The sequence below is a fragment of the Mauremys mutica genome, chromosome 15 (assembly GCF_020497125.1).
Source record: "Mauremys mutica isolate MM-2020 ecotype Southern chromosome 15, ASM2049712v1, whole genome shotgun sequence".
In the NCBI taxonomy this organism is placed as follows: Eukaryota; Metazoa; Chordata; order Testudines; family Geoemydidae; genus Mauremys; species Mauremys mutica.
In genome coordinates, this window is record NC_059086.1 from 19729848 (window position 1) to 19753444 (window position 23597).

The 23597-nt window shown below is 60.5% G+C and overlaps 1 protein-coding gene across 1 annotated transcript; it reads left to right on the forward strand.

The window, feature by feature from the left end:
* Positions 1–840: 840 nt before the first annotated feature.
* Positions 841–22076, forward strand: LOC123350563 (proline-rich protein 36-like). The gene is made up of 17 exons (XM_044989195.1): positions 841–936; positions 1901–2074; positions 3454–3630; positions 5149–5325; positions 5783–6019; positions 6206–6433; positions 7973–8104; positions 8889–9116; positions 11615–11746; positions 12479–12706; positions 13156–13287; positions 13913–14140; positions 14481–14816; positions 15267–15395; positions 18505–18735; positions 19171–19938; positions 20725–22076. The coding sequence occupies exons 1-17, from the start codon at positions 885–887 to the stop codon at positions 22074–22076; spliced, it is 4941 nt and encodes a 1646-aa protein (XP_044845130.1). The 5' UTR covers positions 841–884.
* Positions 22077–23597: the final 1521 nt, after the last annotated feature.

The window sequence follows — 23597 nt, forward strand, 5'->3', positions numbered from 1 at the left end:
TAGCGGTGGGACTCCCCCCCCATGGCCCCTGCTGCCTCCCCCTCCGACCACCCCCATCCACGGCTTCATTTGTCCTGGGGCTTGCTGAGAAAAGTGATAAATACAAAGTTTTTTATTACTGAGTCTGCAAAAAGCAAAACAACTCAACCCCCCCCCAACCCAACAAAACACCCCCCCCAACCCTACATAAATAAAGGACAATGATGTGGACGGGTACATGTGCATATGTATTTGTTTTTCCTAAAGTTCAGTATTTTAGGGAAAAGGGTCAGTGTGGCTCCCAGCAAGAGAACCCAGGAGTCCTGGCTCCCAGCCCCCACCCCGCTGTAACCACTAGCCCCCACTCCCCTCCCAGAGCCAGGGAGAGAACCCAGGAGTCCTGGCTCCCAGCCCCCACCCTGCTCTAACCACTTGACCCAGCTCCCTTCCCAGAACCAGGGAGAGAACCCAGCAGTCCTGGCTCTCAGCCCCCCTGCTCTACCCACTAGACCCCACTCCCCTCCCAGAGCCAGGGAGAGAACCCAGGAGTCCTGGCTCCCAGCCCCCACCCCACTGTAACCACTAGCCCCCACTCCCCTCCCGGAGCCAGGGGGAGAACCCAGGAGTCCTGGCTCTCAGCCCCGCTGCTCTACCCACTAGCCCCCACTCCCCTCCCGGAGCCAGGGGGAGAACCCAGGAGTCCAAGCGCTGGGGCGGGAGCTCCGGGAGGAGGAGCGAGGGGCCGGGCAAGCGGAAACCGCTTCCTCATTCAAAAGTCCCCTCGGCCAATGGGAGCGTCCGGGGCTCCCCCCCCCCCCCCCCGACTTGGGCTGGAAGGAGGCGAAATCGGAAGCGAGCGGCTGGCTGGAGGAGTCGGAGCTGGGCCCGGGCCAGAGGCTCCCGGGATGGACCCCGAGAGGCCGGGCTCTGCGCCCCTGCAGCCATCGAGCGAGCCAGGTACAGGCCGGACCCTGATCTCAGTCCCCCGGGCTTAATCCGGAGTCACCCCCGGCTGCACTGGGGCAGGGAGAGTTTCTGATCTCAGCCCCCCGGGCTCAATCCGGAGTCACCCCTGACTGCACTGGTGCCAGGGCTGGGTTCTGATCTCTATGCCCACCGGGCTCAATCCGGAGTCACCCCCTGCTGCACTGGGGGCAGGGACAGGTTCTGATCTCAGCCTCTCGGGGTCAATCCTGAGTCACCCCCGACTGTGCTGGGGGCAGAGCCGGGTTCTGATCTCAGCCCCCACCCCCGGTGTCAGTGTGAACTCCCACTCCTGGATACAGGGGGTTACATGGATATAGTTTAGGGTTAGTTGCTCTCTCTGGTCTGTTTTTAATTGCTACTCACCGAAAATATTTTTTTAGACTTTGGAGTCTGACTGTGTATCCTGGGGTGGGGGCAGGGCTGGGGATCAGGCTTCCTGTGTATTCTGGGAGGGTGGGGGGCTGCCGTGGGGCTGGGGATTGGGGCCCCTTGTGTATTCCCTCCCCCCGAAGATGGGCAGAATTCTGCTGAAACCTTCAGGGTTTGTTTCCACACCTTCCCCAAGCTGGGGATAGAACCCAGGAGTCCTGGCACCCAGCCTTGCTCTAACCACTAGACCCCACTCCCCTCCCAGAGCCAGGATAGAACCCAGGAGTCCTGGCTCCCAGCTGCCCCCACTCCTCTCCCAGAGCCGCCTTGGGGCCAGCGCTGCCTGCCAGGGGAGAGCGCTCCCTGCTGAGCCCCCACCCTGCTTCCTCTTGCTCCGGGCGCCTTAGTGCCATGCTGGGACACTGGGGGTCAGCACCGGCTGCGAGGGGAGATCGGAGAAACCCAGGAGTCCTGCACTCAGCTAGGACAAGCTTTTGCCTTATTAGGGGTGGTGCGGGGTGGGGGCCTCTCTTGGCTCACAGAGGTTCTTGCTTTTCACATGCAGGTTTCGTGCCGCTTCCCTTCTTCCTCCGGCACGACTGCCCAGTGTACTGGGACCTCTGTGCCTCTATCCCGGCAGCCGAGAGCCTGGACTCCTGGGAGAGCGGCTTGCTGCGGGATGGAGGGGCTCTGGTCATCGCCAATTCTTCCCGGGGGCAGCCGGGGATGCCAGGGGAAGGTAAGGAGGGATTGAACTCGGGATGTTTGGCACCAAGAGCACAGAGCTTTGCCACTGGAGCTAAAGGAGGAGGTCTGGTGACTGGTAGCAGTAGGAGGCTGTTATCCTGGCAGCAAAGGGGCATGTGATGCGTTTGGCCGCAGAAAGCACCGTCCACACCAATTACTAAGCTGAACCAGTTTTGCGCTTTAATATGCACACGTTAGGAGGATATGTTACTACTTTAATTAAGCGTAAAAAGGAAATAAGGCCGATAGAGCAGGGTAGCGCGACGATGACTCATTCAGCCTTAGGGCACAGGTAGCTGGTGCTGCTGGTGTTAGATTGAAGCCGGTCCGATCTGGTGTAAGTCTTGCATTGTTTTATTCTCCTTTGGTCAAACCCAGCGTTTTTATCCCCCGTGTCTTGTGACACGAGGCAGGCGCAGATCACTGAAACGGCCGCCTCCACCAACGTATTTTAAATATAATTCCAGACATGCTGGCATAAAATTCTTTGAATGGATGCGTTTTTTTCCCTTAGTTGGCTAACACGTTGCTTGGTACCTTTTTAAATTTATTTTCACTGTTACGATGCGTCTTAATGAACGCTGGGTTTTCATTGCGTTCGTGTGTTTTCCTGCGTCTGACAACGGGTTGTGCTGGCTTTTCCTCTCGGCGTTACTGGGTGGCCAGCATGATTCGCGCTCCCTCGTCTGTTTTACCAGGGAGGCGTAGGTCTGGCTAGTGCAGGGGTAGGCAACCTATGACACGCGTGCCAAAGGCAGCACGCGAACTGATTTTCAGTGGCACTCTCGCTGCCCGGCTCCTGGCCACTGGTCCGGGGGGCTCTGCATTTTAATTTAATTTTAAATGAAGCTTCTTAAATATTTTAAAAACCTTATTTACTTTACATACAATAGTTTAGTTATATATTATAGACTTATAGAAAGAGACCTTCTAAAAACATTAAAATCTATTACTGGCACCATGCGAAACCTTAAATCAGTGATAAATGAAGACTCGGCACACTGCTTCTGAAAGGTTGCCGGCCCCTGGGCTAGTGAATCACCCTTTTGGCTTTCGCCCTGTTATCTCTGCAGGCCAAGGCGACACAAACCAACTTTCCGATTTTTATTTTTGTTACAAGTTTTGAAACCGGCGTCGACAAGACGTGCACCGAAAGCTGAAAAATTCCCTTTGGTGTTTTCTTAGAACACTATTCAATAGAGAAGAGTTACGTGTTCCACATGATTTAATAGAGTTCATTACACAGATATTGACGTCTCTTTTTTCCCCTCTCTCTTTCTCCTTTTCCCTTTTTTTTTTTTTTTTGGTCTCTGGTTTTTCTTCTCTTTTTTCCCCCTTCTTTTTCTAACCTTCCCTGTTTTCACTTCCCAGCTGGCTCCATCTCCCCACAGCCACCTCTGGATCTCTCTGGGTTTCCTTCGGCCGAGCCCTGGGACATCCTCTCGCCGGATGCCCCCGCTGACGCAGCCCCTGATTTCATTCACCCCCTGGTGGCGGCTGCTCACCTGGATCCTGGTGCGCCTTGGTTGATGTCAAGGCTAAATCCAGGTGACGTCTGGGGTGGGGTGGGGTGGGGTGGGGTGGGGGGTCGCTGCTGTTGCCTGCCTGGGGAATTGTGGGTAGCTGGGATCCTGGTGTTGTGTGTCTCTGGGTCTCAGCCTGGGATGGATCAGACATGGAGGCTGAGCTCCCACTGCTGCTCTGTAGGGAGGCAGATGGTGTCCCAGTGCATGCTGGGAAAAGCTACCCAATGACCTGTCCGTGTTCTGCCACCTGGTTGTCTCTGCCCCTGTGCATGCTGGGAAAACCTCGCCAATGGCCTGTCCATACTCTACCACCCATCCATCACCGCCATGGAAGATTTGGACAGAAACGACTGTTTTGGGTCTTTTTCTCTTGGATAAAAGTGACTCAATCTCATTTTTTTACAAAAATGTCTTTTTTTTTTTTCCTGTCTACTGAGGTATTTCTCACCCAAAGGTCGGTCCGTACAACGCTTGTCCGGCCTGGAGAGCTGGGATTTCAGGAGGCACTCACGCTGGCAAAGTATCTCCTCCGTAACATACCATCTTGTGCCCATTTCTTCTTCTCTTGTAGGATGGGGTGTGTCTACATTTGAAACTCTACAGTGCTTCAGTGTAGACACTAGGGAGGTGCCCTCACACCCCTGAGAGATGCAGTTAAGTGGACAGTTTTCTGGCCCTACAGTCCCAGGCTTTCGTAATCAAGGTGTTTCATTACCTTCAGCTCAGCCCAGAGGGTCCCCTATTCAGAGTCTTTTCTTGGAGGTTCTTTTCTTTGTAAACGCTCGGGCGTGGACCTGCTCCAGCTTGTGACCGCAGCAGGGCTGGGTGGAAAGATACCTGATTGTTCTCATTCTCAACTGAGCTAGCCGAGTCCCGCCCTGCCTCGGGGGGGGGGGGGAGTGCTTCACCTCCAGCAGTTTCGGAACGTAATATCCTACGTTTTAGGTATCTCTTAAACTCCTTCCCATACAAACGCCTCTCGCTGGCCGCAAGGATCGGCCGGCCCTTAGCTTTCAGCCGCATGCCCCCTTCGTGACGTCTCAGGAGGGTGGCCAGACGCAGGTGTAAATATACCTGTCTGGGCACGTCTGCGTCACGCTCCCCAGCAACGGCGCATCTCCCACGGCGCAGCCTCCTATCCCCAAGAGTGGGGACCCCGGTGTACTGTGGGAGATGCAGTCTCATGGATCACGGAGCCTCTGCTGTAGGGTAGAATGGGGGACGGGGGGGCATAATGCACCCCGGCAACTTTTCTGAATGGAAACTTTTTGTTTTTTTTTAATGAAAACTTGAAATTTTCTGTGGAAGATTTGGACAGGAGCAACTGGCTTTGAGCGTTTTCTCTTGGATAAATGTGACTCGTTCTCATTTTTTACAAAAATGATTTTTTTTCCCCCTGTTGTTTTGGTGCCAAAATGACTCTTTTTACCCTCGAGTTTTCTCTTTCCTTGTTGTTGTTTCTCTTCTCTTTGATCTCCTTCCTTCCTTCTGTTTCTTTCTTTTTTATTTTTTACCACCTTCCCCCCTCTTCTCTTCCCAGCTGGATCTACCCCTCCTCTACCACCTCTGGATCCTGCTGGTTTTCCTTCGCCCGAGCTCTGGACCGGGCCCCACGTGGACGCCCCTCCTGACGCAGCCCCCGATCCCGCGCTGCCCCCCGTGGCTGCTGCCTGCCTGGATCTCACAGACGTACCCCCGACATCCAAGACAAATCCAGGTGAGGCCCCCGGGGAAGGTAGGACTGTCCACTCTGGAGGATTCTGGGTAGTCAGGATCCTGCATGTTATGAGTTGCTGGTTCTCGGTCCGGTTAGAACAGGCTGAGCAGAGAGGCTGAGGGCTGGATCGGATCCAGAGGCTGCTCCCTCCATGCCCCTCCCTAAGGAGGCAGGTGCTGTCCTAGGGCATGCTGGGGAAAAAGGGGCCAATGGCCTGTCCATACCCTAACACCCAGCCGTGACTGCCATGGTGCATGCTGGGAAAACCTGGCCAATGGCCTGTCTGTACCCTGCCACTCAGCCATCTCTGTCCTGGTGCTTGCTGGGAAAACCTGGCCAATGTCCACACATTGTCTCTCTGAGTGGTGCTCTCCAAGGACATAGGTTTGGGGTCTTGTGGGCTGGAGGGCCTCTCCTTCCTGTTGCTCAGCTCCGCCGTCTCCCTCCCTCCATGCAGACTTGGGTGAAGTCTTGGCTCACGTCTCTAACACCCTGAGATGCCACCCCAAGGGTATGAGGGTGAAGCCGCTGATGAAGAGGCTGCGGAAGGAGCATGGGGTGGACCTGTTGGCATTCAGCCGGGACGGAGGGTACCGGGGAGTCGTGTCCTTCCTGCAGGAGATGCCGGGTATCGAACTCTGGAACCCCGAGAAGGGAGAGAAGTGTCGTGTCCTGAGCTGTACCTTTAAGAAGAGTGAGTGGGGAGATGGTTTCTTGTAGCCCGGCCCCCTTCCTGAATGTGGAGAGAGCCCCTGGCCAATGGCACACTGGCCTCTCCACACCCAGCTGTGTCTGCCCCAGTGCATGCTGGGAAAACATGTCCAATGTCCTGTCTGTATCCTGCTGCCCAGTATCTCTCATGGCGTCTCTGTCTTTCCAGACATCACAGACCCCCTGCCGCTACTCTGCAGCACCCTGGGCTCCTTCCCCAATGGCCTGCGGGTCTTCAGCCTGAGGAAAGCCATGTGGCAGAAGCACGGGGTGAACTTGGAGGAATTCAGCCAGCAACAGGGATATCTGAGCACCCTGGACTATCTGACCAGGCTGCGTGGGATCAGGCTGCAGGGGCTGGAGAGAGGGGAAAAGTGTCTTGTCCAGCTTCAGAAGGGTGAGGAGAGAGGGATGGGGTCCAGGCGTCAGGGCCAAACTGGTCTTGGGTAGGATGAGGGCAGGTTATCCCACTGCTGACAGCAATGGGCATCCTGCATCTTCCTCTGAGGCCAAACGTACTATATGGCCCTTTGGGCCTCCTCCCCCATGAGATTTCATCTCCCACAATGCACTGTCCTACTGCCATCATGCACCACCTCCCGCCACCAAGAATAGAAGCTATGGTGCATTGTGGGTGATGTAGTCCGACCAGGGAGCCTGGGCTGTAGAGGTGAATGGCAGTCGCAAGGCATCTGAACTACAACTCCCATGAGGCACCGCAGTGACTTTTTTCTAAATTGAAACGGCTCACTGAAAACTTGACATTTTCTATGGAAAATCTGGACCATAGTGAGTCCTTTTTGCCTCATGTTTTCTTGACGAGTGACTTTTCCCCCTGTTTTGACAAAAGCGACTATTTTTTTCCTCGCTCTTTTTTGACATCAGCCATTTTTTCTCTGATTTTTGACATAAGTGAGGTTTTCCCCTCCATATTTTTTTGACAAAAATGACATTTTCCCATCTGTTTTCTTGACAAAAGTGACTTTTTTACTTCACATTGTTTGGCAAAAGCGACTTTTTCCCCTTCTCTGGTTTTTATTTTGAGAAAAGCCGCTCCTTTTTTCTCACATTGTCTTGACCAAAATTACTCCCCCCCCTTCACGGTTTTTGACACGTGCAATGGTTTTCTCTCGGATTATTAACAAAAGCAATGTTTTCCCGCCGCATTTTTTGACAAGAGTTGCTCATTTCTTCCTCAGTTTTCTTCAAAAACGGGGACATTTAGTTCCCTTGGGCCTGCTCCACCCGTAAAACGTCGGTCGATGGAGCTGCGGCGTTCAGGGGTGTGAACAAACCACGCTCCTGAGCCCCGCAGCCTCGCCACCCTGGCCCCAGTGTAGACTCGACTAGGCAGAGGGAGAATGTGTCCGTCGACGTGGTTCCCGTTATTCGGGGAGCGGAGCTCCTCCAGCAAAGCTCCGTTCCGGTGCTGGAATCGGTGCGGCGGGGTTACAGCGCCGCAGACGCGGCCCCCCCGGCTGCGCTGCTCTGGCGCCCGTAGTGTAGACGTGGCCTCAGGGTTTTTCGGACAAACTCAAGGTGTTTTTTTTTATCTCCGATGTTTGATGAAAGCCTCCGTTCCCCACAGTTTTCTTCATCAAGGGGACTCTGTTAGCGCCTTTTGTGGGGACAAAAATGTCTCTTTTTTTTTTTTTCCCTTCTGTTTGTTTTGCAGACTTGATGCTTTTCTCCTCAGCCTTTTGACCAAAAAATATGGAAGGAAAGGAGGAAGGAGCAGCTGGGCCTGTTCCCAATACGAGGGATAGCCATGCCCAGTGGGGGGAGCTGGGGGTGAGGGACGAGCCCAGTTGGGGGAGCTGAGGGAGGGAGACGTGCCCGGTAGCGGGAGCTGGGGGGGTAGAGGAGGGATGGGGGCCGGGTGAACTTGTCTTTTCACTCCCACTGAGCTGCTCTTGTTTCTTCTCCCCTCCTTTAGGTGAGGCTGTGAAGCCCCCTGCCCCGCAGCCCCCCCCAGACCCTGCTCCCCCATCGGCCCAGCACAGCAGCAGCCCCCCGCCCGATGCCCCTGCTGATGGGGGGCCGACGGGAGCCCCGGGGGAGATGCCTGGTGAGCAGCTCAGGCGGCTTCTCAGCGAGGCCGCCGCGTGTGGGGCGTGAGCCTGGGCGGGGAGGCCTCAGCCCAAGCCAGGCCCCCACAACACCACCCCCCATTACCCCATAGCCTGAGCTCCCGTCCTCCCCCTGGGGAAGGGCTCTGTGGGGCTCAGCGGCTGGTCTTTTTCCCTCGCCCATCTTGGGGGGCTATGGAGCAGGACATGTTGGAGGGAGATGGCTGGTGTTGTCGGGGGAGGCGGAGACTGTGGGTCCGTGTTGGCGGGGCCTAGGTGTGTGGCACCATTGCCATTTGCGGGGGACTCTTTGGGGACTGTCGGGTTCATGTTGGTGGGGGTGGGGGGGGGCTGGGGATAGAGGGAGTGGGGTAGGGGGATGTCGGGGGGGCTGGGTATGCAGAGACTAGGTTGGGGAGCTGGGGATGGAGGGAGCAGGTTGGGGGTGCGAGGGGCTGTGGGGGGATGGGGATGGAGGGAGTAGGTTGGGGTTCTGTGGGGGGATGGGGATGGATGGAGGGAGCCTGTGGCCGGGGTACAGGGGGTGGCTGGGGGGACACACTGGCAGCGGACTGTGAGCTGTGGGGGGCAGCATGTGGGGTGCTCTCCTGGGCCCTGCCCCCGCTCTGGGGACGCCCGAGGACTCAGGCCCGGGGCTGCCGAACGCCCCCTCGCCCCCAGGGCCGGGTGCACACGCAGAGGGTGCCCCATGGGGGGGGGGGGGGGGGGGGGCTCTCAGCTGGCGCGGGCTCTCACAGCCCCCCACCCCCCGTCTCGTGGCAGGCTTGGCTGAGGTCTCGGCCTGGGTGCGGGACGTGCTGGGCCGGTTCCCGCTGGGGCTGAAGGTGGGGAAGCTGAAGGAGGCGCTGCGGGGCGAGCGCGGGCTGGACCTGGAGGAGCTGAGCCGTCAGCGGGGCTGCGGGGACGCCCTGCGCCTGCTCCGGGCTCTGCCCCACCTCTGGCTGCGGGACCCGGACAAGGGCGACGCCTGCCTGGCCCGGCTGGACGCGGGTAGGTGGGCAAGCGGCCGGGGGGCGGGGGGGCAGCTGGGCGGGAGCGGGGTAAGATGCAGCTGGGGCCGTGGAAGGTGGGGACGTGGCTGGGGGGCCCCTGGTCTGCGTGGGAGGGGGTGTTGTACTCGAAGTCCTGCACAGGAGCTTTTCAGGGCAGATAAGGCAAAGCCACGTTTATTGGTAACACATCTATCAATCAGCACGGTGTCACATGCATATGAGATACAACTTTAGATAATGCTTTCCCAGCCAGAAGGCCGAGAAGCGATCATGCACTTTCTCTCTCTCTCACACACACACACACACACACACACAAGCACACTCCATCTTGTTGTTGTTACCAACGTGTTGCTCCCCTTCACTGCACTGGCCAGGTGAGTTAGATGGGGGAGGGGGTGGAGCCGAACTTCTGCCGATCCGGATCGATGCTCCCATGTTGGCAAGACGAGACCCGGGGGGGGGGGGTCCTCTGCAAGACCCCTCCCATTTATAGCAGCTCCCCTCTCATGCAAATCTGCACCAGATCAATGTCTGTGTCTGTGTCAGTTGGTCATCTTAAAAAAAGAACGAGGCGCACTTGTCCGACGAAGTGGGTATTCACCCACGAAAGCTCATGCTCCAATACGTCTGTTCGTCTATAAGGTGCCACAGGACTCTTTGCTGCTTTCACAGATCCAGACTAACATGGCTCCCCCTCTGACACTTGAGTACTTGTCGCACATATTTGGGGAGGAGGGATAGCTCAGTGGTTTGAGCATTGGCCTGCTAAACCCAGGGTTGTGAGTTCAATCCTTGAGGGGGCTGTTCGGAAATCGGGGGCTAAATAAATAAATAAAAAAAAAATTGGGGATTGGTCCTGCCTCGAGCAGGGGGTTGGACTAGATGTCCTTGTCACAGACTCACCCGTGGGTGGTGCCCCTTCCAGTGCGACAGCCCTTCTCAGGGGTCCACTCTCTCCCAGGGTCAGGCCCCTCCACCTCCTGGAGCTGCACCTCTCTGAGCCTTAGCACGTCTGTTTCTCGCGTCAGGGAGTTCACTTGCTTTGGACCCCCCGGGCCTCAGCCCCTGAAGGGGTTGATGCCCAGCTGGGTCTCCGGGTCACCAGTCTCTGGGGTCTCCATCCTCCAGGCCATCGGCCAGGGTCCCGAGTCCCTCTCCGTTCCTCTGTACCAACAAACTCCTTCACCTTATTAAACCAGTAACACCCAGGGACACTGAGTCCCACCCCCTGTGCATGCAACCCCCTGGGAAACACAGAAAAACCAAGAAAAACCCCCCACTTCGTCACAATCCTCCTGAGGCCCCTTCCAATCCAGATATTCTATGATAAGCTTTCATGGGCTAAACCCCACTTCGTTGGATGTGTGTAGTGGAAAATACAGTAAGAAGATCTATGTCATCTGTGGTGCCTCCTTCTGGGTGTTGGCTTAATGCTTCCACGTTTATTTCAAAGAGGGGGGTGTTTTCAAAGGAAGGTGCTGGCTCCTAACTCCCAAGGCCCTCAGTATGTCTGATCGTCTTTAACGAGCCCCCTTGACAAGTTTTATTGTTCTTGGGTCTGGCTTCCAGCCCCTCTCCAAGGGTTGCAGCTGTCTGGAGGTGCTGCCTTCCTCAGTCAGACCTCCTTCGTTCAACAGGGCAATTGATTAAAAGGTGGCAGATCTTCATAGAATCATAGAATATCAGGGTTGGAAGGGACCTCAGGAGGTATCTAGTCCAACCCCCTGCTCAAGGGAGTATCTTGTTCTGCTCCTAAGGAAAAGACACTTGTGTCCTACCTGAACTACCCCCAGGGGCTATAACATTATACCAAGGCTCAGTACAAAGTTTCTGTATAAGGATTTAGTACAAAGTTCCCATAGCAAAGTTGTATGAAAACAGAGGTTATATCTGGAAAGACGTAGTACAAGGTTATATGAAGAGGCACAATACAGAGCCATATGAAGATGATGAAAACGATACACAGTTATGCAAGGATGCTTAATACAGAGATTTATCTACGGGGCAGGGTACAGCTGGGCATGTGCCCAGGGAGTGGGGGTTCCTGGTGGGGGGGGGGTGTTGCAGGGCACAACAGAGATTATGGGGTGGAGGGAGGCTGTTCCTGGTGGGGGGAGGCATGGGTGGGCCTGCTGCAGGGTAGGGGGCTGTGCCCAGTGGGGGAGCTGGGGGAGGGGAGGGAGACGTGCCCAGTGGGGAGAGGAGAGGTGCTCATTGGTGGGGGCGGGGGGAGGTGCTTGGTGTGGGGAGCTGGGTGGGAGGGGGAGGTGCCCGATGTGGGGAGCTGCGGGGGGGGGAGGGGGAGATGCCCGGTGTGGGGAGCTGGGGGGGAGGAGGATGTGTCTGGTGAGGGGAGCTGGGCGGGGGGGGGAGAACGTGCCCGGTGGGGAGAGCTGGCCAGGGAGGGGGATTTGCCCAGTGGTGGGAGCTTGGGGGTGGGTGAACTTGTCTTTTTACTCCCACTGAGCTGCTCTTGTTTCTTCTCCCCTCCTTTAGGTGAGACTGTGACGCCTCCTGCCCCGCAGCCCCCCCCAGACCCTGCTCCCCCATCGGCCCGGCACAGCAGCAGCCCCCCACCCGATGCCCCTGCCGACGGGGGGCCGACGGGAGCCCCGGGGGAGACGCCTGGTGAGCAGCTCAGCCGGCTTCGCAGTGAGGCCACCGTGTGTGGGGCGTGAGCCTGTGCGGGGAGGCCTCAGCCCAAGCCAGGCCCCCCAACGCCCCCCCAATCACCCTGGAGTCTGAGCTCCTGTCTGCCCCCTCAGGAAAGGCTCTGTGGGGCTCAGCGGCTGGTCTCTTTCCCTCGCCCATCTCTGGGGGGGGAGGAGGGGCTATGGGGCAGGGCATGTTAGAATGAGATGGCTGGGGGTGGGGTCTGTGTTGGCAGGGGCTGGGTGTGTGGCACCATTGCCATTTCTGGGGGGCATCTTTGGGGGGCTGTTGGGTTCATGTTGGTGGGGTGGAAGGGCTATGGGGGGTTGAGGATGGAGGGAGCAGGTTGGTGGGGTGGAGATCTGGGGGGGAGATGGGGGAGCAGATTGGGATGGGGGGCTGGGGATGGAGGGAGCAGGTTGGGGGCTGTGGGGGGGCTGTGGATGGAGGGAGCCTGTGGCCGGGGTACAGGGGGTGGGTGGAGAACACACTGGCAGCAGACTGTGAACTGTGGGGGGCAGCATGTGGGGTGCTCTCCTGGGCCCTGCCCCCGCTCTGGGGACGCCCGAGGACTTAGGCCCGGGGGCTGCCGAATGGCCCCTTGCCCCCAGGGCCGGGTGCACACGCAGAGGGTGCCCCATGGCGGGGCGGGGGGGCTCTCAGCTGGCGCGGGCTCTCACAGCTCCCCCACCCCCCGTCTCGTGACAGGCTTGGCCGAGGTCTCGGCCTGGGTGCGGGACGTGCTCGGCCGGTTCCCGCTGGGGCTGAAGGTGGGGAAGCTGAAGGAGGCGCTGCGGGGCGAGCGCGGGCTGGACCTGGAGGAGCTGAGCCGTCAGCGGGGCTGCGGGGACGCCCTGCGCCTGCTCCGGGCTCTGCCCCACCTCTGGCTGCGGGACCCGGACAAGGGCGACGCCTGCCTGGCCCGGCTGGACGCGGGTAGGTGGGCAAGCGGCCGGGGGTGTGTGTGTGCAAGGCAGCTGGGTGGGAGCTGGGGTGAGATGCAGCTGGGGCCGTGGAAGTGGGGGGAGGACGTGGCTGGGAGGGGGGCTCTGGTCCATGTGGGAGGGGTTAGGATACGGCTGGGCATGTTCCTGGAGGGTGGGGAGGGGTGAGGCATGGCTGGGCATGTGCCCAGGGAGTGGGGGTTCCTTGGGGGGGTTTAGCAGGGCACAAAGGAGATTATGGGGTGTGGGGAGGCTGTTCCTGGTGGTAGGAGGCATGGGTCTGCCTGCTGCAGGGCAGGGGGCTGTGCCTGGGAGAGGGAGCTGGGGGGGAAGGGGGACGTGGCCGGTGGCGAGAGGTGTGGGTGGGGGACGTGTGGGGGCCGGGTGAACTTGTCTTTTCACTCCCACTGAGCTGCTCTTGTTTCTTCTCCCCTCCTTTAGGTGAGGCTGTGACACCTCCTGCCCCGCAGCCCCCCCCAGACCCTGCTCCCCCATCGGCCCGGCACAGCAGCAGCCCCCCACCCGATGCCCCTGCCGACGGGGGGCCGACGGGAGCCCCGGGGGAGACGCCTGGTGAGCAGCTCAGCCGGCTTCGCAGTGAGGCCGCCGCGTGTGGGGCGTGAGCCTGGGCGGGGAGGCCTCAGCCCAAGCCAGGCCCCCACAACGCCACCCCCCCATCACCCCATAGCCTGAGCTCCCGTCTGCCCCCTGGCAAAGGGCTCTGTGGGGCTCGGCGGCTGGTCTCTTTCCCTCGCCCATCTCTGGGGGGCGGGGGGGCTATGGAGAAGGGCGTGTTGGCGGGAGATTGTTGGGGGGGGGGTGTTTGTAGGGCTGTGTTGGCTGGGGCTAGGTTTGTGGTACCATTGCCATTTGTGGGGGACATCTTTGGGGGGCTGTCAGGTTTATGTTGGGGGGGCTGTGGGGGCGCTGGGGATGGAGGGAGCCTGTGGCCAGGGTACAGGGGGTGGCTGGGGGGACACACTGGCAGCGGACTGTGAGCTGTGGGGGGCAGCATGTGGGGTGCTCTCCTGGGCCCTGCCCCCGCTCTGGGGATGCCCGGGGACTCAGGCCCGGGGGCTGCCGAACGGCCCCTCGCCCCCAGGGCCGGGTGCATACGCAGAGGGTGCCCCATGGCAGGGGAGGGGGGTGGCTCTCAGCTGGCGCGGGCTCTCACAGCCCGCCCCCCGTCTCGTGGCAGGCTTGGCCGAGGTTTCGGCCTGGGTGCTGGACGTGCTGGGCCGGTTCCCCCTGGGGCTGAAGGTGGGGAAGCTGAAGGAGGCGCTGCGGAGCGAGCGCGGGCTGGACCTGGAGGAGCTGAGCCGTCAGCGGGGCTGCGGGGACGCCCTGCGCCTGCTCCGGGCTCTGCCCCACCTCTGGCTGCGGGACCCGGACAAGGGCGACGCCTGCCTGGCCCGGCTGGACGCGGGTAGGTGGGCAAGCGGCCGGGGGGGGGGGGGTGCCGGGCAGCTGGGCCTATGGCGGGGGATGCAGCTGGGGCCCTGCCCGGTGTGGCAGGTGGGGGAGGACACAGCTGCGAGGGGCTGTGCTTGGGGGGAGGGCAGGGCACGGCTGGGCATGTGCCCGGGGGTGGGGGTTCCTGGGGGTGGGTTGCAGGGCACGGCTGGGCTTAGGGGCTGTGAGGAGGCCATGCCAGGCTGAGGGATGCGTGGGGGGGCCTGTGCCCGCAGGCCGGAGGTGGACCCGTGGGGGCCTCGTGTTCTCACTCCGTTGAGGGTCTTTTTTGTTTCTTTTCCCCTCTTCCTCAGATGCTGCTGTCAATGCCCCTGCCCCCTCCCCCTCCCAGCCTGCTGAGGCGGGGGGGCCGCGCGCCGTGGGCCCAGCGAGGCGGACGCAGGCCCAGCGTCGGGGGGCAAAGCCCGGCGCCATGGAGACGTTGATCCGGGGCGTCCTGGCCCCCTACCCCTCTGGCATCCGGGTGAAGAACCTGCAGAAGCTGCTGGCGGGGAAGCATGGAGCCGACCTGGAGGCTTTCAGCCAGGCCAGTGGCTACGGGGGCGTGGTCCCCTTCCTGTGGGACGTCCCGGGACTCACGCTCCGGGGCGCAGAGAAGGGCAACAACTGCATCGTCCAGCTCCAGAGAGGTAGGGAGTGCGGCCCAGAGCGAGGCCAGAACCCAGGAGTCCTGGCTCCCAGCCCCCCCTGCTGTAGCCCCCACTCCTCTCTCCGAGCTGGGGGTAGAACCCAGGAGTCCTGGCTCCCAGCCCCGCTGCTGTCACCACTAGTCCCCACTCCTCTCTCCGAGCTGGGGGTAGAACCCAGGAGTCCTGGCTCCCAGCCCCTCCTGATCTAACCATTGGACCTCACTCTCCTCCCCGAGCTGGGGATAGAACCCAGGAGTCTTGGCTCCCAGCCTCCACCCCGCTAAAGGCCAAAGGGCAGCAAAATGTGACGCCAACCTGGGACCCTGACTCGCTCTGCTCTGCCCTGTCGCCCCGTTGTCCGTCCCCCAATCGACCCCTGGCAGGCCGGGGCGGGGGCTGGCATGTCGGGGTTCGGGGTGGCCAGTGAAGGCCCCATTCTGCCTTCTCCAGGGTCCCCGCATCCCCACGCAGCTTCCTGTCCTGGGGAAGCAGCTGCCGGCACCCCCCCGAAGCCAGGGGCGGCCGACAGCTGGGACGCCGGGGACCAGGGCCCAGAGCCTGCCGCTGCGCTGGAGAGAGGTAGGGCGACCAGATAGCAAATGTGAAAAATCAGGAAACTTTTGGAGGGTAAAACCCCTAAGATTGGGATGTCTGGGCACCCTAGAGAGAAGTGAGGGGGCTGTGCTGGGCCGGGGCGAGGGGAGTAGCCCATAGGGCTGTGTTGTCTATGTTCTATTCACCTGTAACCTACAGGCCCATATCCCATAGACAAACGGCCCCACACTTGCCTCTATGCTGCCGTGGCAGGAACAGGGAAGTGGTAACCGCAAAACCCGTTGGAGCCAGGGGTGACTGGTGCGGTGATGAATTGAAATGCCATCAGCCGGTCCCTCCCCTCCCCTCCCCTCCCCTCCCCTCGCCAGATTTCACGGGGCAGGTCTGATTTCACGGTCCATGACCCGTGAAGTTTTTCACGCCCGTGACTACGGTAGGGCCCCACCTATCGGATAAGTGCACCCGACGAGAAGGGTGAGGAGGTTAGATTTGGGCACGGAAGGCCGAGCACTCGAATGCATCCTAGAACTGGTAGGGACCTCGAGCGGTCGTCTAGTCCAGTTCCCTGCACTCATGGCAGGACTAAGTATTATCTAGACCATCCGTGACAGGTGTTTTCCAACCTGCTGCCAAGGCCAGTTCCCCACTCTGGCACTTCAGGTGAGGAAAGTGGGGGCCGGCAAGGATTCAGAAAATTCACACTGGCCGCTCCAGGCTTGTATTCGACTCCCAAGGTTACAGCTTCTCTCTGACCGTGGCTGGGTAGCTGCTGCCACCACCCAAATGCAAACCTCTTGAAACCCAGAGAGGCGCGCTTGGGAATTCCTCCCTTTGGGGCACCCTCAAGCCCTTTCACCCCCCACCCCTCTGGGGACGAGCTGAGGAAGAAAACAAAGGAAATCAGCTCTTGCCACCAGCTCATTAAACAACAGGCGCACAGACCTCTTAGGATACAAAAATCCAGTTCTGTTCTTAAGGTAAATTTTTATTAAAAACAAAAAGAAAAACAAATACATCTGGGAACTCAGGCTAGTGCTAGATGTAAAAAAAAACCCTTACAAAATTTAAACATCCTTCTTGAGGTCCAGCTTAACGGTTACAAGCAAAACAAAACACATTTGGGTTTAGCACGGAGCCAATCAAAAATAAAAGAAATAACCCTAATCGCGTCTTCCTAGACGTTCCCGAATGTACTTACCTTTCTGGGGTTTCAGACAAGCAGTCTTCAGGGATGAGCTGATGGTTTTTCATACCTGGTTTAAAGCGTCTGCTCCCCCGTTCCCCTCTTTCCCGGAGAAACACAACGCAGACAAAGGGAAGTTGGCTCTTTTGGTCAGGTGCCCACTGCTTTCCTTTTACCGGCCGGCTTGTTAACGCTTTACAGGAAACGTAGGTAGAGAACAACCACCGAGAGGGATTCCACAGCCAACTGGCTGGCTGGGTGTCCACAAAGGGGAACTGCCCGCCCCCCCCCCCCTCATTTATCACACCTGCTCTGAAAAACTTCCGATGATGCAGATTCCACAACCTCCCTGGGCGATTTATTCTGGTGCTTAATCACCCTGACAGGAAGTTTTTCCTAAAGTCCAATCTAAACCGCCCTTGCTGCAATGTAAGCCCATTGCTTCTTGTCCTGAGGGGTTAACGAGAATTTTCTCCCTCCTCTTTGCAACAGGCTGTTATGGACTTGACAACTTAGCACGTCTTCTCTCAGGTTTCTCTTCTCCAGGCTAAACAAACCTGGTTTGTTTTTTTCAATCTTCCCTCCTAGCTCATGTTTTCTAGACCTGAATCATTTTGGTCGCTCCTCGTTTTGGACTTTCTCCAGTTTGTCCACATCTTTCCTGAAATGTGGCGCCCAGAACTGGACACAATACTCCAGTTGAGGCCTAGTCATTGCAGAGTAGAGCGGAAGGATTATTTCTCGTCTCTTGCTTACGACCCTCCTGGTAATACAGCCTAGAATGGTCGCTTTTTTGCAGCAGCGTTACACTGTTGACTCATTTAGCTTGTGATCCACTCTGACCCCCAGATCCCTTTCCTCCATACTCCTTCCTAGGCAGTCGTTCCCCATGTTGTATGTGTGCAACTGATCGGCCCTTCCTAAGTGGAGCGCTTTGCATGGGTCCTTATTGAATTTCATCCTGTTGACTTGAGACCGTTTCTCCCGTTTGTCCAGATCATTTTGAATTTTAATCCTGTCCCCCAAAGCGCTCGCAACCCCTCGAAGGGTTATTCATGGTAGCGCTCGGGCCCTGTAATAGCCCCCTCCACACGGTGGTTGGCCCTAGCTAGCCGTCCCTTGAGCCTTCTTCTCGATTGTTATCTGCTGTCCCTCTGGAGCGTTGAGGAACCTGGACCATCAGACCTTTGTCTCTGCCCACCAGGCCCTGGAGGAAGGGTGGGAGCATGCAGATTTAGGAGGAGGTTCTCCAGGTATCTCCGGTAGTGTATTGTTCCTATCTCGTTACGAGCTTTTCTGGCTTTATTGCTGATCTTGTTCAAAATCGCCGCGGCTTTGCTTTGCCCCCGGTGCGAGGGTCCTTGCCAGACGCCCCGAGGTTCCCGCCACGATTTCGAACTCCTTGGTATTAGCCTGATTCTGGGACAAGAACCTTATTCCCGCCGGATCAATTGGCCATCGGTGCGAGTATTGTTAACGGTGAATAGGATCGGGCGACGCGCCCCGCCCGGGTGTGTACGACGGGCCAAACCGATCACCCTGGATCCTGGGGTTGGGGGGTGCGGATCCGAATGGGCCAGAATCTAGGGAATAGCTAGAGGCCAGTGAACAGGTGTGTAGGGGCTGCCCCCTAGTGGAGGATAGTGGAATTGTAGCTTTTGTGTTGGCAGAAGTGGGGCGTAGCTGGTCTCCTCCCCTCTCCACCCCCCAACCTAGGACGTGGGAAACTCAGATTCATCCCTTCCCCTGGAGCCAGCCAGTCCCTGCCCTGGGGCTGGATGGGAGCCGGCGCCCCCTAGAGGGGAGAGGCCCCACGCCCCATTCCCTGCCCCTCTGAGCCAGCCAGTCCCTGCCCTGGGGCTGGATGGGAGCTGGTGCCCCCCAGAGGGGAAAAGGCCCCATTCCCCACCCCTGACCTTGCCGATCTTTCTTCCCTCGGCCTCTGTGCAGGTGCGACTGAGGTCCTGACGCTGCTCAGGTGCCTGCTCCGCCAGTACAAGTCTGGCCTGCGGCTGCAGAAGGTGCAGGAGTTGATGCTGGAGAGACACGGGCTGGATCTGAAGCGGTTTGTGAGCTCCCGGGGCAAGGAGGACGTGCTCGGATACCTGCAGAGGCACCTGCCCGCGCTGAAGTACAGGCAGCCGGAGACGGGAGACAAGTGTATCGTCTGGCTGGGGACAGGTACGGTGGGGAGGACGAACAGGACAATAAATCCCACTCAGAGCCGGGGAGAGAACCCAAGAGTCCTGGCTCCCAGCCCCCTGCTCAAACCACTAGGCCCCACTCCCCTCCCAGAACTGGGGCGAGAACTCCCCCTGGACCGGGTCAGAACTCCATTCCACAGGCCAAAGCCCTGCCCCCAGCTCTCCATGGAGCCATTGGGGGTAGCCGAGACCTGGCTTCCTTATTGTCTGACTCTCCGGCTGTGGGGCAGGCTGTGGGGGTGCCCCCCCAACTCACCCATGGCATAAACCCGCCTTTGCTCCCGTGCATTGTGGGAAAAGTCCAGGTTGGTCCGGAGCGGGATACAGGCAGAGCGGTAACTGCAGTGCATGCTGGGGGATGCCATGTGCCTGTTACCCACCCTGACGGCACTCCCCTCCTTCTCCCCCCCAGGGCAGAAGAAAGGCTTTGGATCTTTGCCCCCTGGCAGTGCCCGCCCCTTGCCCGGCTCCAAGAGGTGCCTCCTCCCAACGAATGCTGCAGAGCGCCCGCCCCCGCCCGCCACCGACTGCCTCAACCGCCGGCTGCCCAGTGCTACCACCAACCAGCCTCTGCTTCCCAGCCTGCCCTCGGGCCGAGAGCCCTTCCGTGCCCCCGCCGTCCTGGGCAAGCTGGGAAAGTCCCCAGGGGCCAACCCCCGCCTCCCAGCCTGGTTACTGAGCCCACCCCGGCCCACTGGCGCCTGCTCAGGCCTGCGAACAGAGGTGGGGACCCAGGAGTCTGGGGCCAGGCCTGCCAGCGCCCCCTTGGTTCTGCGAGCGGAGGAAAGGACCCAGGAGTCTGGGGCCAGGCCTGCCAGCGCCCCCTTGGTTCTGCGAGCGGAGGAAAGGACCCAGGAGTCCGGGGCCAGGCCTGCTAGCGCCCCCTTGGTTCTGCGAGCAGAGGAGGGGACCCAGGAGTCCGGGGCCCAGCCCCCTGAGGACCTGAGGGAGCTGAAGCGGAAGGTGGGGGCCATCCTGGCCGGGCACCCCGAGGGCATGTCCCTCTTCCAGTTCCGTGCCGCGTACAGCGCCGCCCACCAGCACCCGCTGCCCCTGGGCCGCACGGCCTCCACTAAGCAGCGGCTGGCGCAGATGCCCGACGTGGTGAGGATGCAGGGCTGCGGGGTGCAGATGCTGCTGCTGCCAGTGGACCCCGACGAACCCCCCGGGGCAGAGCCTGGTACGTAACGGGGGGAAGGGAGGGCAGCTGCCTTGCATGGTGTGGGGGGGATATTGAGGGGCTGGGTCTCCCCCAAGGGGGGTGTGATGGGGCGGGGGGGTCAGGCTGGGCCCCGAACCATCGGCCACTCTGTTGTGGGTGTAGGAATGGGGCCTGCCCACAGCCACGGGCCCGCCCAGCCTCAGGCCAGAGGCTCCCGTTGTGACTGGCTCAGCCAGTCCTCCTCCTTCCCAGCAATCCCTGTGGTGGGACGTCTCCCACAATGTCTTGCTGGGCCCGCTTGCTGTGCGGCCCACCCCGGAGCAGCCCAGACCTTCCCAGAATGCACTGGGGCATAATGCACAGCGGGGCGGGCTGTTTCCCAGCATGCATTGCTGGTGCTGCGCTGCATCCCACTGGCTGCGGCACGCTGGGCATTTCCCAGAATGCACTGGGGCATAATGCACAGCGGGGTGGGATATTTCCCAGCATGCATCGCTGGTGCTGCGCTGCATCCCACTGGCTGAGGCACGCTGGGCATTTCCCAGAATGCACTGGGGCAGGTGGCACATCGAGGGCAGGGACGGGACTCTGTCGCCCCCTGCTGGTCGGTCTGGCTCAGAGGATAAAACCCTCCAACCGCTGCCGGCTGAGGGAGCTCCCCCACCAGTCCAAGCAGTGTCTAGCGCTGAGCTTGGCAGACCCAAACCCCGCGGGCAGGGGCAGGGGCAGGGGCAGGGGAGCGGCTCAGCTGTGGGGGTGGCACCAGGCTCTGTCAGTGGGATTGAACTGGGTTTGTTTTTCAAGGTCTCGCCCTGTGGATCCCACAAGAAGCTGCTGGCCTGGTTGGAGACCCCGACGACCCAGCTGAGCCCCCACCTGCCCCTGCTGTTCCTGACCCAGCTGGGGACCCCCACGTTCAGTCCAAGCTCTGTTCCACTCTGGCCGAGATCCCCCCAGCTCCCGCCCTGGCTGGGGACCCCGACATCCCAGCTGAGCCCCCTCCCACCCTAGCCGAGATCCCTCTAGTCCTCACAGCTCCCGCCCCAGCTGGGGACCCCGACACCCCAGCTGAGCCCCCTCCCTTCCCTGCAGCTCCCGCCCCAGCTGGGGACCCCGACACCCCAGCTGAGCCCCCTCCCTTCCCTGCAGCTCCCGCCCCAGCTGGGGACCCCGACACCCCAGCTGAGCCCCCTCCCTTCCCTGCAGCTCCCGCCCCGGCTGGGGACCCCGCCGCCCCAGCTGAGCCCCCTCCCACCCTAGCCGAGATCCCTCTAGTCCTCACAGCTCCCTCCCCAGCTGGGGACCCCGACACCCCAGCTGAGCCCCCTCCCACCCTAGCCGAGATCCCTCTAGTCCTCACAGCTCCCGCCCCGGCTGGGGACCCCAGAGTCCCAGTCAAGCCCCCTCCCACCTTCGTGGCTCCGAGATGGGGGCCGAGCCCCCAGGCCCTGCAGCGCCCAGAGGCCGCCGGACCTGAACCCAGCTGGGAGTTACCTGTCTTGGTGCCCAGCGCCCCCGTGGTTCTCCCGGCATCGGGGCTGGGCAGCAGCTCATGGTTCCGGCTTGGGGCGGAGCCCCCCCCCGCCCTGGGTGATCCTGGTGCTGCTGCTCGCCCAGTCGTGTACCCTCCCCCCCAGGAGGTCCCCCCGGCCCCCTCTGCAGCCCCAGAGCCGCCCTCCCTGTGCCCAGCGGCACCGGGGCCACCCCAGGCCCGGCTCAAGCGGGTCCAGTTGGTGCCTCCCTTCCAAGACCACCCCGGGGCTGGGGATGCCCCTCGGGCACAGCCGGTCCCTAGAGCCCTGGGTCCGAATCAGGGCACGTCAGCGGCCGTGGGATCCCCTGTGGGCCCGATCCCTGCAGCGCCATCCACAGGCCAGGCCGTCTCGCCTGCTAAGCAGCTCCCAGGGGTGGCCCCGGCTCCCCTCCCTCCTCCAGATGCCAGTGGCTTAGTGACCCCCGAGCGGGGCTGGCCAGACGCCGGGCGCCCTGGCTCGGGTGGAGATATCGGCTCTCCTGTTGACCCCTTGCTGCGCTGCCATCCGGCTCAGCCAGTCCCCTCTGCAGGGAGGACCCAGCCGGGCCCATGGGCCGAGATCCCCTCTGCTGCACCGGCCCACTCGCCGCCACGCCACACCGACACCTGCGTTCTCCTATAGCCACCGCTGGCAACTCGGGCTGGTGGCTCTGGGGTGGAGCAGGTCGGCCTGTGGCCAACTCGGTACAACGCCCGGGGCTTTGCGGAGCTCTGCAGGCGAGGTCGGGATATCTCCAGCAGGGGGCACTGGGGCATTTCACCCCCCCCACCCCAGGCCCCCTGGGCGTTGGGGCTTTTCTCCCCCCCAGGACTTGATCTCTTTATCTAGTGGCCTTGAAAACGTTGGCTTACAACTTTAAAGAAGTGACCACTGACTATTTTGCGGGGGGAGGTGGCTTAATTTGAGGACTCCCAACGCCAGAGCTGCCCTGAGACACCCCCCCGCCACCGCCGCCGAATCGTGAGTGCTCGGTGGTTCTGGAAACCAGTCGTGGCTTTTCAACCGAACGTTGCCCCAAACTGGTGGCCACTTGCCGAAATCGGTGGCCAGCCACCAGCGTCTCAGGGAAAGCGGCCTGCGCCCCGCGTGCAGCATTGACATTTTAGCCATTAAATTTTCTAACAAACGTCAGCCAAAGCTCCCGTGTGGTTTGGTTTCGCCGGCGTCTCATGAAGTCGCTGGCGCCTGGAACTCTTCCCTTGCCGCAGCTTAGCCCGGCCTCCGCCTTTGTTCCGGCAACCAAATTCCTTCTGCAGCGCCAGCGGGGGAGCGCGGGGGCGTCGCTGTGCCGCTCCGTGCCTTGGTTTCCCCACGCTGCAGGATGGGATTAATGAGCGCGAGCTGCCGGGTAAGATGCACTGATTGGTTTGACATGTACCGGTGAAAAGCCCTTCCCAAGCTTGGGGGAGGGGGGAGCGTTTCCAGAATCTCCATCAGGCCGGCGGGGGGGGGGGGGGGGGGTTTTGCAAAATTTCCCACAATGCACTGGAGGGGCAGTGTGAAGGGGAATCAATTGTCCACCCCCCGCCCGCCCTGCACAAGCCCCTCTGCCCACTGAGCCAAAGACGCATCTGCCCCCCCCAAGACAGATCACCCCCCCCCAACACAGGAATATTGGTGCTTACTGCCCCCCCATCCCTGGGGCATCTGACCCATGCGCCTCCTCCCAGAGCATCTCAGCCTCCTGCCCCCAACCCCCCCCCCATGGGCTCAGATTGATTTAGCCACAGGCTCCAGGCCCTGCCCATTGCTCGTGTGTGTGTGTGTGTGTGTGTGTGTGTGTGTGTGTGTGTGTGTGTGTGTGGTGAGGGGGGAGCCAAAGTGGGAGGGGGGCTTCAGGTGCCCCCTAGCCTCCCCCATGAGGTGGACAGGCCGGGGGGGGAGTCTATCTCATCCAGCTGCCCCCCCGGAAGAGTCAGAGCTGGGGGGGGGGTCTGAAGATCTGGGGGGGGGAAGGGGAGGCAGTGCCCCTCCCCCATGGTCATGGGGCAGGTTCAGGAGCTGGGAGTCCGAAGGGGGCAGCAGGACTGTGTGTGTGGGTGTGGATGAGGGTTCGGGCAGGGCAGATGGGGAGGAAGCTGGGGCGGGGCTCTTTCCTCTGTAGCCATTGCCCCTCCTCAACAGTCGGCCATCTTTGCTGTG

Bases quoted from the DNA above. Each gene is read 5' to 3' on its own strand.
- LOC123350563 (XM_044989195.1), top strand. From the start codon at position 885: ATGGACCCCGAGAGGCCGGGCTCTGCGCCCCTGCAGCCATCGAGCGAG. The intron at 9,117-11,614 runs GTAGGTGGGCAA...CCCCTCCTTTAG, and splicing joins CCTGGCCCGGCTGGACGCGG to GTGAGACTGTGACGCCTCCT. The intron at 19,939-20,724 runs GTACGTAACGGG...TTGTTTTTCAAG, and splicing joins ACCCCCCGGGGCAGAGCCTG to GTCTCGCCCTGTGGATCCCA.